Source organism: Musca domestica, unplaced genomic scaffold (assembly GCF_030504385.1).
Source record: "Musca domestica strain aabys unplaced genomic scaffold, Musca_domestica.polishedcontigs.V.1.1 44, whole genome shotgun sequence".
In the NCBI taxonomy this organism is placed as follows: Eukaryota; Metazoa; Arthropoda; class Insecta; order Diptera; family Muscidae; genus Musca; species Musca domestica.
The window spans coordinates 7,830,672-7,848,733 of NW_026712334.1; the positions used below are offsets into that span (position 1 = coordinate 7,830,672).

The 18,062-nt window shown below is 34.5% G+C and overlaps 1 protein-coding gene across 1 annotated transcript in view; it reads left to right on the top strand.

Moving 5' to 3' along the window:
- Positions 1 to 632: 632 nt before the first annotated feature.
- The window catches only part of LOC101892726 (eye-specific diacylglycerol kinase-like), a 44,251-nt gene continuing 26,821 nt past the window's right edge, over positions 633 to 18,062 (top strand). The window contains exon 1 of the mRNA XM_011293214.3: positions 633 to 1,561. Within this exon, the coding sequence (XP_011291516.2) occupies positions 1,472 to 1,561 (90 nt within the window). The 5' untranslated portion in view covers positions 633 to 1,471. The remainder of the gene's footprint in view (positions 1,562 to 18,062) is intronic.

Consider the following 18,062-nt stretch of genomic DNA (forward strand, 5'->3'; position numbering starts at 1 on the left):
GGTACATCTCAATAATCTGACAACACAAGATGCTAGAGATCGGATCATTCCTTCTGGTACCTCTCCCACAAAGGGACAAAGTTTTGAATAGCTAAAACGATCATAAAATCCGAAAACAGATTCCGGTTCTCTTCGTATTTCGCATACATCCCATTATTTCTACAAACACAATATCTTCTATGAAGATAGGATATATCGGTCCACTCTTGTGGCACCTCCCCCCAAAGGGTTAACATTTTGAGAAACAAATCGTTCATAAAATGCGAAATAAGCTTCCAACTCACTTCAAAATTCACACATCCAAACATCTTTGCTAAAACAAGATCTGTTGTGTAGGTTATATATATATTTGCGGACCGCTTCTGGTACCTCACCCACAAAGCGGCAAAGTTTCCAAATGTCCATAAACGGATTTGGTTCAAAGAGACCTAGGCCGTATCAAATGATATACAGCTTCTCTAGCCTTATGGCTGAGTCTATAAAAAAGTACGATCCAAAAAAAAATCCGATTTCACTTATATTTTTTTCTCTTAAAATAAAATAATAATATTTACAAAAAATATGCAAATTTCTAATAAAAATTCTTCTTTACATTCTTCTTATTGTTTGCAGATATTAACACCCAACGCCAACCAAACAACAAATCGAAAAACAAAAAACTCTTGGGATTTAAGCGGGTTCACAAACAGCAAACAGAGGCAAAGCAAATGTCATCTTCTTCGATAACTAGACAAAGAAAACGCCACGTCAAAAAGGATGCTAAGCCTTTTTCTTCTAAGTTAACGAGGCAAAAAGAAAGTGTGTTTGGTTTTTGAAAGTCTGTTTGTTCAACTCCCTCCACTCCCAGGTACTGCTTCAATTTTCAAAATAAAAAATGGGATTTGATGAGTTGGTAACCTCAAGGGTTTTAAAAGGAATAACTACAACAGCAACAACAACAACAACGACTACGACAACAGAGACAGCAGTATCATCAGTAATATCGATAGAAGCCACAACCAGAAAAGCCTTAACAGCATTGACGGCGGCATCTATCACAAAGAGCGGAGACAACAACAACAGCAGCAAAAACAACAAACATAATAATAGTATTCTCACAAACGATAAAATAACAATCGATAACGGCAGCAGCAACAGCAACAGCAACAATAAAAATAAAATTTTTTTAAAAAGGTTTTCCTGTGAAAATCAACATTTCAAGGACATTGCCGTAAAAAATATTGCAGTTCAAGTGAATTGGAGGAGGAACAGCAGCAGCATCATCCCACAGTCAGCATCGCCGGCACCATCCTCCGCCACAAAGTGTAAAACAATAAAAAATATTCCAGTAATAGAATATCAACATCAAACAGCAACAATTCACTACCCCGTAAAAGCTTTATAAAACAACAAAAGCTGTTACTTTTTTTGTTGTTGTTTCCAACTCGTAAACCGAAACCCAGAAGCGTGGTAGTCAACAGCGGCCAACACAATGCAGCGTTTGAGGACAACATTTACGCGTTCGCGTACTCCAACTGGTGCCGAAATGAAAACTCAAAACAGTCTGGAAGTGCCCAAACAGGTGCGAGTCCTTGTAAATCCTTTAACATAAAGATTTAATGTTTGTTGTGTTCATTTTTTGCTTTCTCTTGGTTTGTTTGCGTTTTTGTTTCAAAACAATTGTTATGCATAGAATTTCCATAAAATTCAATTTTTCTTTTTTTGGATTTCTGAGTTTTTGTTTTCGTTTTCAATTTAAAATTCCGTTTTCAAGCTGTTTGCTTAACTCGTCCATTGTTGTTTTTCGTTCCTTTTTTTTTTATATTTTAACTTTCCGCTGCATGTTTTGTTGCGTGAAATATAATATTCGTTATTTAGCTATTTAGAATATAGCTTTAGGTGAAATTTAAGAAAAATTTGAAATATTTTCTGAGATTTCTTAAATTTGTAATTGTCTCTTATTTTTGCGATGACAAACTTTGAAAATTCTAAAAAATATTAAAATTGTAGATGTGGTTGATAAAAATGGACGTTTTGGGAACATTAAATATAACTGTGAGATAAATTTAAATTTCTCTAAGTAATTATAGGAAAAATCATATAAATTATGAATATAGAAGACATGTGTATCTGCGTTCTGAAAGTTTACTTCTAAATATTCTAAGTCGATTTAACAATGACCGTCTGTCTGTTGAAATCACGATACAGCCCACATTAGTTAACGTAGAGCTTCAAAATTTGGCATACGAATTGTTGGTATTTTTGTAGAGCCGCCATATAACGTTACCTCCCGACATTCGGTATTTAAATGATTTTCGACACATTTTTTCATGGATTTGTCTCAAAATTTGTATTTGTAAGTCATAATGGGTTCCAGCTAGGTCCACGTTTTTATACCCTGCAACACTATGTGTTGGGGATATTATAAGTTTGATTGGGCCAAAAATTATGTAACACCTCGAAATATTGATTTCCCACATAGGAAAGTATATATGGATCTTCCTATCTCGTCGAGCTGAGTCGATCTAGCTATGTATGTCCGTCCGTCCGTCTGTCCATGTTAATTTGTAATCACTCTACAGGTCGCAGTTATGGCCCGATCTTCACGAAATTTAGTATGGAGGTGGGGATAAGGTCAGAATAGAACCCTATTTCTTTTGGAGATGATCGCATAATATTTAGGTGTCGAAATGGACCAAAAACTGAAAAAAATACTGATTTTGCAGTTGCTCTACAGGTCGCAATTATGGACCAATCGTCGCGGAAAATAGCATGGGGCTAGAGCTTAAGGCTGGGCAGAAGCCTTCCAATTTTGATGGTCATCGGGTAATATTTAGTGGGTTAAATAGACTATAACATTTGTGTTATATAAAACTTTTTCCATTAAACCGCGAATATTTTTAGTCCCGGCGAAATCACAAATAGACGAACAGGGCAATTCTGATCGTTACGTAGATGCCGATAGTAAATATATCGGATATATATAGCGAAATATATTCAATGTGTATAAACAATGGAAGGGGATGTAAGCCAAAATGCTTATATCTCAAGAATGGCTGGACCGATTTTGACAAATTTTGTCAATTCTAAATGTCATCCTGGCATAAAAAAATAAAATCTAAAAAATCGCATAAAAACATGCTAATAATGATGTAAATATAGATTTTGTAGTATTTTGTGACATTTTTAATTTTTTTCATATTTTTTATCGCATGCGATTTTTTCAATTTGACTTATAATATTGAGGTGTACATTTTGTAATATTTTTTCACCTTACAACACAGGTTGTGGCTATTATACACATATTGCAATTATCGTCCGATCCTCACGAAAAAGGGTAGGGTTAGGCTGAGAAGGGCTAGGCCTATTGTTTTCAAAGATGTTCGCAATATATTTAGGGGTTAAAATGGACCAAAAACTGAAAAATTTACTGATTTTGCAGTTGCTCTACAGGTCGCAATTATGGAACAATCGTCGCGGAAAATAGCATGGGGCTAGAGCTTAAGGCTGGGCAGAAGCCTTCCAATTTTGATGGTCATCGGGTAATATTTAGTGGGTTAAATAGACTATAACATTTGTGTTATATAAAAGTTTTACCAGTAACCCGCGAATATTTATATTTATATATATATATATATATATATATATATATATATATATATATATATATATATATATATATATATATATATATATATATATATATGTATATATATATATATATATATATATATATACAATGGAAGGGGATGTAAGCTAAAATGTTTATATCTCAAGAATGGCTGGACCGATTTTCACAAATTTTGTCAATTCTGAATGTCATCCTGACATAAAAGAATAAAATCTAAAAAATCGCATAAAAAGATGCTAATAATGATGTAAATATAGATTTTGTAGTATTTTTAAATTTGACTTGTAATATTGAGGTGTACATTTTGTAATATTTTTTCACCTTACCACACAGGTTGGTGCTGTTATACACATATTGCAATTATCGTCCGATCCTCACGGAAAAGGGTAGGGTTAGGCTGAAAAGGGCTAGGCCTAACAAAAAGAAAAAAAAATTCCTGATTTTTTACTTACTCTATAGGCCACAATTACGAACCAATCGACGATAATTTACATGGAGTTAGAGTTTTGAAGTGGGCAGAAACCTACCAATTTGGGTGGTCAGCGGCCAATAATTACCGGGTGAAATAGACGCTAAATTTTATGTAAGAAAATAGAAAAATGTCCACTAAACCGCGAATATTTTTAATCCCAGCCAAATCACAAATACATTAAAAGAGCACTTCTGACCATTACAGTGATGCTAATAGCCAAGAAATCGGATATATAGCAAAGTAGATACAATACATATGATAAAGAATTGATCTTATTTCTTCTGCATATAAATCAAGAACCGCTGGGCCGATTTTCACAATTCCAAAAAATTCGGAATGGTCTCTTGCCAGAAAACGATAAAATCTAAGAAATTCGCGGAAAAATATACCAACAAAAAAGTGAATATCTTTTGTCGATTTTTTTCAATTTTTGTCATATTATTTATCGCATGCGAATTTTTCAATTTGACTTACAATTTTGAATTGTAAACTTTCTAAATTTGTACACCCCTCAACACTACGTTTTGAGGGTATTATAAGCATGTCGCAATTATCGTCCGATCCTCACGAAATTTTTCATGGGGTCAAAATTAAAGCCTCTTTTTCTTAAGATGGACATTTAGAGGTGCAAATTGACTAAAAAAAATATTTTTTCTAATTTTGTAGTCGCTCTATAGGCCACAATTGAAAACTTATCGACACGGAATTTAAGAACAGAAACATTATTTTTTTTTTTTCAAAACCGTAATCTTCCAAAATTGATTTGGACAAAAGTGACTTCGAACATATTGTACCTTTGATCACTTGTTATATATATTGTATTTGTAGGTCCACGTTTTTGTATAGCCCCCATACAACGGTACCTCCCGATATTCGATATTTTGATAACTTTTGCCACACTTTTTCTACGGATTTGTCTAAAAATTGTTTTTTTTTTTTGGGTTATTCTATCTCCGGTGGCGGATCATTGTATGTATAAGACCACGTTTTCGTATAGCCCCCATATAACAGTATTTTGATAATTTTTGCCACATTTTTTCAATGATTACTCCAAAAATTGGTGTTTGCAGTCCGTAATGGGTTCTAGCTCCGGTAGCAGAATATTAAATATTTAGTCCACGTTTTGCTATAGCCGCCATATAACTGTACCTTCCGATAGTCGGTGTTTTGATGATTTTTGACACATTTTTTCCATGGATTTGTCTATAAATTGGCGTTTGTAGTTCGTGACGGATACTAGCTCCGGCGGCAGAATATTGAAAATTTACGTCCACGTTTTCCTATAGCGCACATATAACAATACCCACCGATATTCGGTATTCTGATAATCCCAGTCACATTAACCCACGAAATTCTTTCAAATTTGGTATTTCAAAAGATTTGGTAGATGACAATCCTTGAAGTTTTGTATATTGTCTATACAGGTTCCCGTTTTGGTATGGCCCCCACATAACGGCCTCACTCACTTTATGGTTTTTTGAAAAGTTTAACAGCATTATCCAAACGATCTTACCGGTATTCGCAATTTAAAGTGGACATGTTTGAATTCAGATACTTTTATACAAAATTATTTTCTTTAGCCAATGGTGGAGGCCCGGCCGAACTTAATGTTTTTTTTTTACTTGTTCAAAATAGGGTTAAAAATTGCCTTTAAATTATATCGTAACAAATCAAAATGGTCCCAGAATGCATCGAAGTACAAATTGTGCCTAATTCTATTGAAACCAATTTTAGGGTTAAATCGGTACTTCACGTGAGTTTATGCAAAAATTCTCGTTTTGAAAGAATCACGTCAGAGACAAAAATATTCTTCATTAAATTTCACAATAAGTAATCATGGAAAAGAAATCTCTGCTTCCACTTTGTCAAAAAAAAAAATTGCATCAATGTTAAAAAAAAAAAAATCCAAAATTATTAATTAGTTTTTTTTTTTTTTTGATAAAATTTTCCATGCCTTATTTTTTGAGTTATTGCCTAAAAGGAACAGAAAAGTGCATTAATATATAGTCAAGCCCAAAAAAAATTTATATACAGGGTGAGATGAAAAAGCTGCAACAAAGACAAATGCCATAATTTTTACATTTTTTTTTTTTTTTTAATTTTTATCGAATGAAAGCAAAAAATTTCGGAAATAGCATCAAATTTTAGAATAAGTTTAGATTTGTTCGAATTGGTCACCTTTAGCACTAATTATGGCCTTCAAACGGCCAATGAAACCGTCACACACTGCCCGAATGTTGTTCTGCAGAATTTTGGCCCATACCCGACAAAGCGCTTGCTTAAGGTGATAGGCACTTTGGTATTTTTTAGTGCCAACCTTGCTTTCCAAAATACTCCAGACACAATAGTCCAACGGATTGGTATCGGGATATCGGAGATTTTGGTGGCCACTGTACGTTGGAAATGAAGCGAGGTAGCTCATTTTGTAACCATTCTTGGGTGGCGCGTTGCGAGTGCGATGGTGCTGAGTCCTATTGGAATGTACAAGGTCTGAGGCCAAAATGTTTGCGTGCCCAAGGCGTTAATACACCCTCCAGAATATTATGGCTATAATATTCGGCATTTATTCGTCGATTAATACGAGTGGAGAGTGACCATCGGCAGTTATGGCGGCCCACAAAATCACCATGGCCGGCGCTTGAGTTCTGGAGGCCAACCGAATTTCCACATTTTCAGCTGACCTCTTTGGCAAGTAAACACGATTATTCTGTTTGTTTACAAACTGCTGGACAACGAATGTTTTCTAATCGGAAAAAACCAAATGCGGCAGTTCACCACTTTCGGCCAAGCGAGGCAATTCTTTAGCTCTTTTGAGTCTATTTTCTTTCTGTTGCCGTGTGTGTTCTTGCACTTTTTGGAGCTTCAATGGTTTTACCCCGAGCTCATTTTTCAATATTTGTCGAATGGAATATTGCGATATGTTTAGCTCAGGAGCCATTTTTCGGCCACTGCGACGCGGGTTTCGATCAAGTCGCTTCTTTACTTTTCGAACCATTTCTGCTGATGTTGCTGTTTTCTTCCGTCCACTTCCTTGACGTCGGGCTACGCTACCAGTACCACGGTAACGAGCGATGGTACGAGACACAAAAGATTTATTCACATTTAAATGCTGGAGTGCTCTAACTATATTCACTTGTAGTTTTCCAGCTAAATATAATGGAATCACAATATCACGCTTGAATTCCATCACGAATAACTTTTTTTCTGGAAAATTCCCATCAAAATGCTTTTGTACGCTTGTAAACATTATAATGAGCTGTCTCCGGAATAATTTTAACAGCTGCCGGACGAGTGGCTTGGAAATGTCAGCAGTCTGAAGTTTGTTGGATTTTTTTTATCTCACCCTGTAGGTGCTAAAATAAAATATGTGGATTTACAGTTTTATTAACCCATTATTTTTCCAAAATAAGTAGTTTCTATTTTAACTTCAAACAAGTAAAAAAGCAGTAAGTTCGGCCGGGCTGAACTTTGAATACCCTCCACCATTTGGAACGAATTAGAAAATTTTCAAAAAAATTAAATCCAATAAAAATTCTTTTAAAATCTTTAAAATATCTAATATAGGAAGGTGCCGATATATGGGGGATAGACGATATTGTGGACCTGTATAGACAATTCTCTGCCGAGGTATAAAGTACCCACAAGGAACTCCTTGTGTGGATTTTCAGACAATTCCGTTGAAAAATGTGGGTAAAATCATCAAAATACCGAATATCGGGGGGTACCGTTATATGGGGGATGTACTATATCGTGGACCTGTATAGAAAATTCTCTCTCAGGGGGTAAATTACTCGCAAGGAACTACTTGTGTGGATTTTAAGACAATTCCATTGAAAAATGTGGCTAAAATCATCAAAATGCCGAATACCGGGGGTACCGTTATATGGAGGCTATACGATATTGTGAACCTATATAGATAATTCTCTGCCGAGGTATAAAGTACCCACAAGGAACTACTTGTGTGGATTTTCAGACAATTCCATTGAAAAATGTGGCTAACATCATCAAAATACCGAATATCGGGGGTAATGTTATATGGGGGCTATACGATATCGTGGACCGATATAGCCCATCTTCGAACTTGACCTGCCTGCAGACAAAAGAGAGATCTGTGCAAAATTTTAGCTTCCTATCTTAATTCGTTTAGACTGTAGAGTGATTACAACAGACGGACAGACGGAAGACAGGGCTAAATCGTCTTAATTTTACGCTGATCAAGAATATATATACTTTGTTGGGTCTAAAATGATTATTTCGATGAGTTACAAAGGGAATGACGAACTTAATATACCCTCCATACCTTTTTTGGTGGAGGGTTTTAAAAATGAGAAATAGGTACGAGACAGTATTTGATTTATTTGGCGAATTCTGTTGACATTGGTCGAGAAACCTTATTATTTGTAGTGATATACACTACTCACTATGCCACTGTTGCACTGTATATTAAGTTTGTCATTCCGTTTGTAACACCTCGAAATATACTTTTTAGACCCCACAAAGTATATATATTCTTGATCAGTATAAAATTCTATGTCGATTTAATAATGTCCGTCCGTCTGTCCGTCTGTGGAAATCACGAAAATTCCGAACGAAATGATGTAAGTGGATAAAATTTTACTCAAATATATGTTATGTCTGCAGGATTTTTGGTATTGTAAATGGGCCATGTAGGTCCACATCTTCGTATAGTCCCCATATAAAGGAACCCTCAATATTCGGTATTTTGATTATTTTAGCGACATTATTTACCGGAATTACATCAAATTTGGTATTTCAAGTTCGTAATGGATACTACAGCCTATGCCAGAAAATTGTCTGTGCACGCTTATGACAAAAGTTGCGTATACAGTACCACGTCGTCGTTTAGACCCTAATATACGGCCACATTCGGTATTTTTAAGATTTTAACAGAAATTTTAATGGATTTTAATTTTTTGAAAAATTCCAAATTTGTACCAAATGGTGGAGGGTATTCAAAGTTCGTCCCGGCCGAACTTACAGCTTTTTACTTGTTTCTCTTGGTTTTGCCGATTCCAAGACTTAAATACACTTCCTTCGGTTTTGTAGTCGGACGCGCACACTCTGTACCGACGTGCTTTTACTTTGTATTTTTTAAGGAACACAACGGGTTGTGCTGGTTGAATGTGCTGGTAATTCAGAAGATAGTTTATTGACATTACCTCTTATTTGGGGTTTTTTTGCCCATCTGCTTTTGCTCTATTCCAGAATCTGCAGTGTTGACCGATTTCAAAATTGCTCATACATATTCTTTCGTATTAGTTTTTAATGTGAATATAAATTGAATTTATTATAAGGACCCTTTTCTTAAAATCTATGAAAATAAATTTCCATTCATTGCAAGTCCTTCGTTAAGGATATTATTATCTTATGTTCTACCTTTCACTTGGTTTTAATTATTTCTTTGGAAACTTTATTGTTACCAAAGAAATATAAACTTTTTCATAATTAAGTTGACAAAAATGAATTTTTAATATATAGTTATAGTATAGGTAGCTGGGGAACTATATTATAAATTATTTCATGTCCTTTGTGTCAGGATTTCTTTGGAAAGCGTATAAGCATAATAAATGAGTAAGCAATGTATTATGCCCAGTCCCTGGTCGGACAACCAAAGAGTCGGAGAGAGAGAGAGGGAGAGAGGAAAAAATGATGAAAACCAAACAACTTGGCTACATTACAGGATAATGCTGGTCGCAGGATAATTAACATGGACATTCGTTTAAAATGACAAAAGAGGAATGTTGCCGTAATTCATTACCCTGATGTGTACTAAATTTGTGGTGATGAGTGGGTGTGATATGTGACACATAAAATATTACAAGGATTTTAAAGTATCCCCCAACTCTCGATATTTTTTATCCCTTCCTTGTTTTGCTGCCATTGTTGTTGTGGCATTCATTACAACCATCATGTTGTCCAAACAATGTTGTTTCCACAGATTTCGTACAAAAGGGATTGCAGTTGTTATTTTATGACATTTTTATTGTTATTGTTTGGAAGACAACAAAACAGAAAAAGCACAGGACATTACACCAGAATTCTGGTGCGTTCCTCATCATCCCGCTGGCATTTTAAATAAAGTGATTGCCACAAAGTATGTTAATAATGTTTTATATAAATATGTGTGTGTGTGTGAGTATGTATGTGTGCATAGAGAAAGAGAGAGAGCATATGTAATATTTTTAAATATTACATGATGTATACAAATCCCCTTTTGACATCTGACAATGACCGATGTCAATCATCATCATCATCATCATTGTTGTTCTTGTTGTCGTTGTTCATGTTGTTTTTGTACGCATCTACTTTGTCATCATTAAAATTATCAGCAACAACAGCTGCATAACTGTCCATTAAGAAGATAGGTGTTGTGAGTCGGTAAACAATTTAATGGGTCAACTGGCCAAACAGTGGTTTCTGTGATTAACTTCCTAAGTCATTGGAATTGAAAAGAACATTCTATAGCTTGAGATTTTATAAAAGAATTCAAACTAAAATATGTCCGTTAAGACCGTTTAAAAAATCCTTGAAAAATATTTAAAAAATCCCTTTAAAAATGTCCCTGAAAAATATTTTTAAAAAATCGGCGCCTTTGGCTCTAAATTTCCCTGAAAATTAAAAAAAAATCACGCCTTTTGCTCTAAATGTCCCTGAAAAAATATTAAAAAAAATCCGCGTCTTTGGCTCTAATTGTCTCTGATAAATATTTAAAAAAATCCCCTTCTTTTGCTCAAAATGTCCCTGAAAAATATTTCAAAATCTCCACCTTTGTATCTAAATGTCACTGAAAAATATTAAAAAGAATCCTTGCCTTTGTCTCTAATAGTCCATGGAAAATTTAAAAAAAACGGCCTTTACCTGTATGAGACCTTTAAAAATATCCACGAATTTGGTTCTAAAAAACCTTAAAAAATATTTTTAAAAATCCACGCCTTTGGCTCTAAATGTCTTGAAAAACATTTAAAAATGCGCGCCTTTGTCTCTAAATGTCCTGAAAAATATTTTAAAAATCCGCGTCTTTGGCCCTAATTGTCCCTGATAATTATTTAAAAAAAAAAATCCGCTCCTTTTGCTCAAAATGTCCCTGAAAAATATTTAAAAATCTCCATCTTTGTCTCTAAATGTCACTGAAAAATATTTAAAAAAAAATCCTTGCCTTTGGCTCTAATAGTCCATGGAAAATTTGAAAAAAAACGGGCCTTTACTATAAGTGACCTTTAAAAATATCCACGCCTTTGGCTCTAAAAAACCTTGAAAAAAATTGTAAAAAATCCAAGCCTTCGGCTTTAAAAGGTCCTTAAAAATATTTGAAAAAAAAACACGCCTTTGGCTCTAAATGTTCTTGAAAAAAAATGTTTTTTTTTGAATCCAAAACAGCTCCAAAATACACAAACTTAAATATATTCGTTAAAAAGACCTTTTAGAAAATCATTGCCTTTTGCTCGTGCCTTTTGCTCTATAGGTCCTTGCATAATTTAAAAAAAGAACCGGCGCATTTGGCTCTAAATGCCCTTGAAAAATATTAAAAAATCAGCTCCTTTGACTCCAAAGGAACTTGAAAAATATTTTGAAAAATCCACGCTTTTGGCTCTGCAGGTCCTTGAAAAGTGTTTAAAAAAATCACGCCGTTGGCTCTGCAGGCCCTTGAAAAGTGTTAAAAAAAATCACGCTTTTGGCTTTGCAGGCCCTGGAAATGTATTATATAAAGAATGCACGCCAATTGCTCTGCAGTTCCTGGAAAAGTATTATATGAAAAATCGAAGCCTATGGCACTGCAGGTCCTTTTTAAAGATATTTGAAGAAAAAAAAATTAATCCAAGCCTTTGCTCTGCAAGTTCCTGAAAAATATTAAAAAACCCACTTCCTATGCTCTGCAAGTTCTTGAAAAATATTTAAAAAAAATCCACGCCCTCTACTTAAAAAACTACGCCTTTGGCTCTGCATGTCCTTGAAAAATATTTTAAAATCGAGGCGTGTGGCTCCGCAGGTCCATTTAGAATATTTTATAGGAAATCTTTAAAAATATTTTAAGAAAATCACGCCTATCTGCGGTTTCAGATCCTTTCAGAAGATTTTATAAAAAATTCCTTGAAAATATTTAAAAAAAAGCTAAGTGTTTAACACTGCAGGTCCTTTTAAAAGATTTTTTTTAAATCCTTGCGAAATATTTAAAGCAATTCCTCTGGCTCTGAAGGTCCTATAAAATATTAAAACAAGTTAGAAAATATCAGTCGGTTTTGTCGACTGATGTATACCCGCAGCCAATGTTGTTTAAATATATTTTGACTTCCGTTATAATTACTCAAATGGATTCGCAAAGTTGGAGCAAAATCGGATTATCCTTTCACCATCGGTGCAAAAAATTATTTTCTTTGAAATTTTTGACATTTTATGTGGGAGTGGACCGATAGTGCCCATCTCCGAACTCGATCTAAGTTTCACAATAATATTACGATGTATCAAGTTTGGACCAAATCGGATACTCCCTTCGAGAGTTATCGTGCGCACCAGCCACCAGACATCGCTAGATCGACTCCAAATATTCCGAAACGTGTTTGGTCCAAAGAGACATAGGGTCTAAAATCGTTATTTCGACTAAACACGTTTTGACCGTATCGAATGATATATACCCTCTGTAGCCATATGGCTGAGGGTATAAAAATCACACATTTGGCTTTCTTTTCTTCCATGAAAATTTTTATAAAAAGATCCACAACTTAGTCTCTGTCGGTCTTTGAAATTTATTTAAAATGATCCACTGCAGGTCCTTTTAAAAGATTTGTTTTTTGTTTTAAATCCTTGAAAAATATTTGAAAAATAAAACATACCTTTGGCATGTTTAAAGATCTAAAAGATCTTTTAAAAAATCCAGGCATAATTCTTAGCAGGCACTCACAAATATTTTTTTAAGAAAATCAACAACAGTTCAAAAAGTCCACCACTAAGGCTCAGCTTTTTCTTAAAGCTTACCTTTTTATAGGCCAGCGCCTATGGCTGTGTGTGTCCTTAAAAATATGGTTTTAAAATGTCCAGGAGTATGGTTTTGCAGGCCCTTAAAACATTTAGAAATATGTTTTAAAAGACCACATCTATGGCACTGCAGGTAATAGAAAAATATTGTTTTATTATATTTTCCTTAGATAATATTTAAAAAGTCCAGGTCATAAACTCCCCAGGTATTTAAAATACATTTATTAAAATTTTAAGACTCCACAGGACCTTAAAAATATATATTTTTAAAAGATCCATATCTGCCGGACCTTAAAAAGATTTTTTAACAAAAGGTCAGCAACTCTGTAAGCCCTTAAATATATTTTCTAAAAATTAAGGATTATAGATGTCCTGAATTATAGCTGGGATGGTACTGGGAAAATATCCGTTACAAAAGCCCTTGATTATAGATCTACTAATCCTTAAAAATAAAAAGCAATTATTACAACTATTCTTCTATCTTTAAAAATAAATATTATATTCTAAAAGTAGACCGCGATTATTGCTCTACTCGTTCTTTAAGGACACAATATGTATACATTTACCAGTCCTCGAATATATACCATTTTTCAAAACCGTCCATGGGAAATATTTGTTATCTTTTAAAAGCCTTGAAATATTTTCAAAAAGAAAATTAGGCTATATAATCCTTGAAAAAGCAACTACCAGGGTTTTAGTCGTAAATTTTCATAAAAAGGGTTTATCAGACTTATCAGTCAATGCTTTAATGAAAAAAATTAATAAAGATATTTAAAACTAATTTTTACCCAATGTTTTCAAAAATTGTTCACTGTCCTGCAACTGATTTCATATATCAATGGTCATATGGCGATGTATCATGACAATGAATGATACACACGAAATATGGCAGCAACCACTTTAAGGATTAATTTAAATTTAACATAACACATACATTGTTGCGCCCCTCCATGTAAGTGCGTGCATTTGAGATGATTGTATCGTCGTCCTTTCTTGCATCATATCACGCACACAAATACATCACATGCGATCATACACATTCACATATATGAATATCGTGTATAGCACATACACGCAATTCATTTGATACTCGACTGAGTTTTTGGTTTTATTTATGACCTGCCGCACCGCACCGCGCCTCACCACACCACGCCGCACGCCTGTGTATGTATGTGTATCACGCCTGCAGCCTTTTATTGTCGTCCTGGTTTTGCTATATACATATACATCTTTAGCTGTCGGAGGACTGACTGGCAGTCTAGCTGTTTGAGTTTATTATTACAATAATACATCGCGTTGTATGCATTACCTCATCATTAAATATTCTCCCTCACAGAGAGAGAGAGAGAGAAAAAAAACTATGTGACGAATAAGAATTTGTGAAAAATCGCCATTCGTCTTATCGCCCTAGTTTAAAAACAATAGAGAAAAACGAATGTGTCATTGTTTTAATTTTACATTTAATATGCAGTGGTCCTCAGGAGCAATTAATCAGTAATTTTAAGTAGAAACATACCGTGTTCAGATGAGGGCTAAGGAGTAGCGTGTAAGGATGATAAAATTTAAAAAATATGTGAGAATTTATTGATCTTAATTGAGTTCTTAAGATGAGGCACGAAAACGGACATTCTTAAGGAACTCCTATGAATTTAGGATCCATTTATACATCCTTTAATGATTAAAGAAATGCAAGAAGACTTATATACATAGAAGTTCTTCTTATACAGAGAACTTTCAAGGACTATGAGACCATTAATTGCGGAGTTTTTTTTACCACCTGAGATATAATCGTGATAGTTTTAAAGAATATTTTTAAAGGCCAACAGAGGTATAAGATGGCACGGTTAAAGGATATTTTTCGAATGAACAACTGATGCATAATAGTGCATTTTTTTGTTGCCCTGGATTTCAATAGCTGGCCGTGGTTTTAGGAACATTTTTCAAGAACAAACAGATTGAGTTTTTTTATAAGTATTTGTTCAAGAACCAGCTTGTTCAAGGATCAGCTCAAACATAATCGTGGAAAAGCTAGGGTGTTCACATGGATTTTTTGATATTCGATTTTTTTAAATATATTTCGAGGACTAGTAATGAATATTTTGTAAGAACCCGCAGAACTATAAATTTGTAATTTTTAAGGATCAGCAGAGCTATAATTATGTATTTTTTCTTTATAATTCTTGAAGAGCTATACTCATTGCACTTTTAACGAATATTTTCCCAAGGATCACACCACTATAACCATAGATTATTTTTTAAAAGACCTATTTTTCATGATACCAAAGCTTTAATCCCATAATTTGAAAAAAAAAAAATATTTTCAAGACTTAAAACACGGACCTTATGAAAAATAGTATCAAAAGCCTTCAAGGGTACAATCGTGGATTTGAAAAATAATCGTAATGTCCTTCAAATCTATATAAGTGGATTTCATAAAAAATGTTCAAGGACATTCATGGATTTTTTAAAAACCGCCATAGCTACTATCACGCTCACCAACGACACAATCGTAGATTAAAACAAGTTAAAAAGTATCAGTCGGTATTGCCGCCAGATATATACCCTCAGCCTATGTTCGATTATCTAAATATATTTATGTTAAGATTGTTCAAACGTTTGACCCTCTATGGAGCAGATCCCGAAGGAATGGTCCAATATCGCCCATTTCCTATCGGACCCAAAAATATGATATAAATATTTCGACAGATGTGCCAAGTGTAAATGGAATCGGATGTTAATTTGGCGTTGTATGAGCTTCATGGATACTCAAAATTTCAATATTTTGTGGGGGAGGTACCAGAAGGAATGGGTCGATATATTCCCCCTTCACACCAGACCATGGGTTAATACAAATATTAGGATGTGTGAAATTTGAAGACAATCGGAATTTTACATCACATTTAATGAGATTGTAATTATTCAAAATTTTGACCATTTGTGGGGGAGGTACTTGATTGAGTGGACTGATATTGTCCATTTTTGCACCTGACCTAGCACTGATGCAAATATTGGGATTTGCAAAGTTGGAGCAAAATCGGATTATCGTTTCTCTTTCTGTGCAAAAAATATATTTTTTGAACATTTCGACCTTTTGTGGGGGAGGTACCAGAAGGAGTGGACCGATATTGTTCATCTTAACACCAGACCTTGGGTTTATATAAATATTGGGATGTGTGAAATTTGAAGACAATCGGACTCTTACATCACATTTTATGAGAGTTGTAATTATTCAAAATTTTGACCATTTGTGGGGGAGGTACTTGATGGAGTGGACCGATATTGTCCATTTTCACACCTGAACTAGCACTGACGCAAATATTAGGGTTTGCAAAGTTGTAGCAGAATCGGAATATCCTTTCTCTTTCTGTGCAAAAAATATATTCTTTGAAAAATTCGAGCTTTTGTGGGGGAGGTACCAAAAGGAGTGGGCCTATATTGCCCATCTCCGAACTCGATCTAAGTTTGACAAAAACATTACGATGTAGCCAATTTGGACCAAATCGGATACTTCCTTCGAGAGTTATCGTGCGCACCAGCCAGACAGACAGACAGACGGACGGACGGACGGACATCGCTAGATCGACTCCAAATGTTCTGAAACGGATTTGGTCCAAAGAGACCTAGGGTCTAAAACCGTTATTTCGTGCCTATTTGGCCGTATCAAATGATATATACCCTCTGTAGCCATATGGCTGAGGGTATAAAAAATAGGTTGAAGGAGATGATCGAGGTTAAGAAAAGAATAAAGTAATTGACTGATTTATCGATTCCTCAACGCCCGAACGAAACGGCTGAAGCTAAAATCTTGAAAATTGGAATGAGGTTCACTCTTGGCCCGAAGGTGTCGGATAAGGCAGGCTTTTTAGAAATTCGTACTAGAACGATACGAAAAGTACTAAAACGTACTCTACTGGTTGAAGCAACCAGTAGGGCTAAAAATCTTAAATTTGGAATGAGGGTAACTGATGGAGTGAGGGTAATAGATGTACCAAAAGGTTTTTAGAAATCCCCGCTATAAGTGTACGAAAAGTACTAAATTGCTTACACCTTGAAATTTTGAATGGGAATCTAAGTTGAGGAGTAGGGTCGATGTAAGGAGGTAGTATTGGAAGTGTGTACTCATGGGTGCACTAAACGGTACTAAATTTGGTACAATTTGAATTTGGAGCAAGGGATGGAGCTGGAATCCTGAAATTTGAAATAAACATGACTGGCGGATCGTAGCATTGAGAAATGGAGTTAGTTTTCCAAAATTGTTCTAAGGTGCACAAAAACTACTAAATGGTACTAAATATTTGACAAATCAGTAGAGCTAGAATTCTGAAGTTTGGAATGAGGGTCAACGATGGAATGCAGAATAAGAAATTCATACTTTAGGGTTTCGAAAAAAAAAAAAATGTACTAACTATTGAATATATTAACGGAATGAGCTAGAATTGTGAAATTTGGAATTAGAGTTACTGATGGAGTGTAGGTTATATCTGTCGAAGGGCTTTTGGAAATTTAAATTTTAAGGTTACAAAAATTTCTAAAATAGTACTAAACTTCTAAAATGGTATGGTTTGGTAGTATGTGATGGTTAGAGCTAAAAACTTGAAATTCGGTATAAGCAGCAAGGTTGGAAAGTAAGTTTATTATATGAAGGTGGTTTTGGAAACGTGTAATAAGTGTTACAGCTGTACTAAATAGTACGGAATTTGGAACAGTTTGGTTTAGGGTAAACGGGTAAAGCTAACATTTTGAAATGTCGTAGTGGGGTCCCTGTTGATGGTATGTTTGTCATAAAGAGATGGTTTTGGAAATGCGCATAAAAAAACGCGCACGAAAAGTACTAAATAGTACTATATTTGGTACAATTTGGTATTGGGTGAACAGATAGTGTTTGCAATCTGAAATTTGGTATTGATGTCGCTGTTAATGTTTAGCCTAGATATATGGAGATGGTTTCGGAAATGTGTACTACAATTATAAGAAAAAGTGCTAAATGGT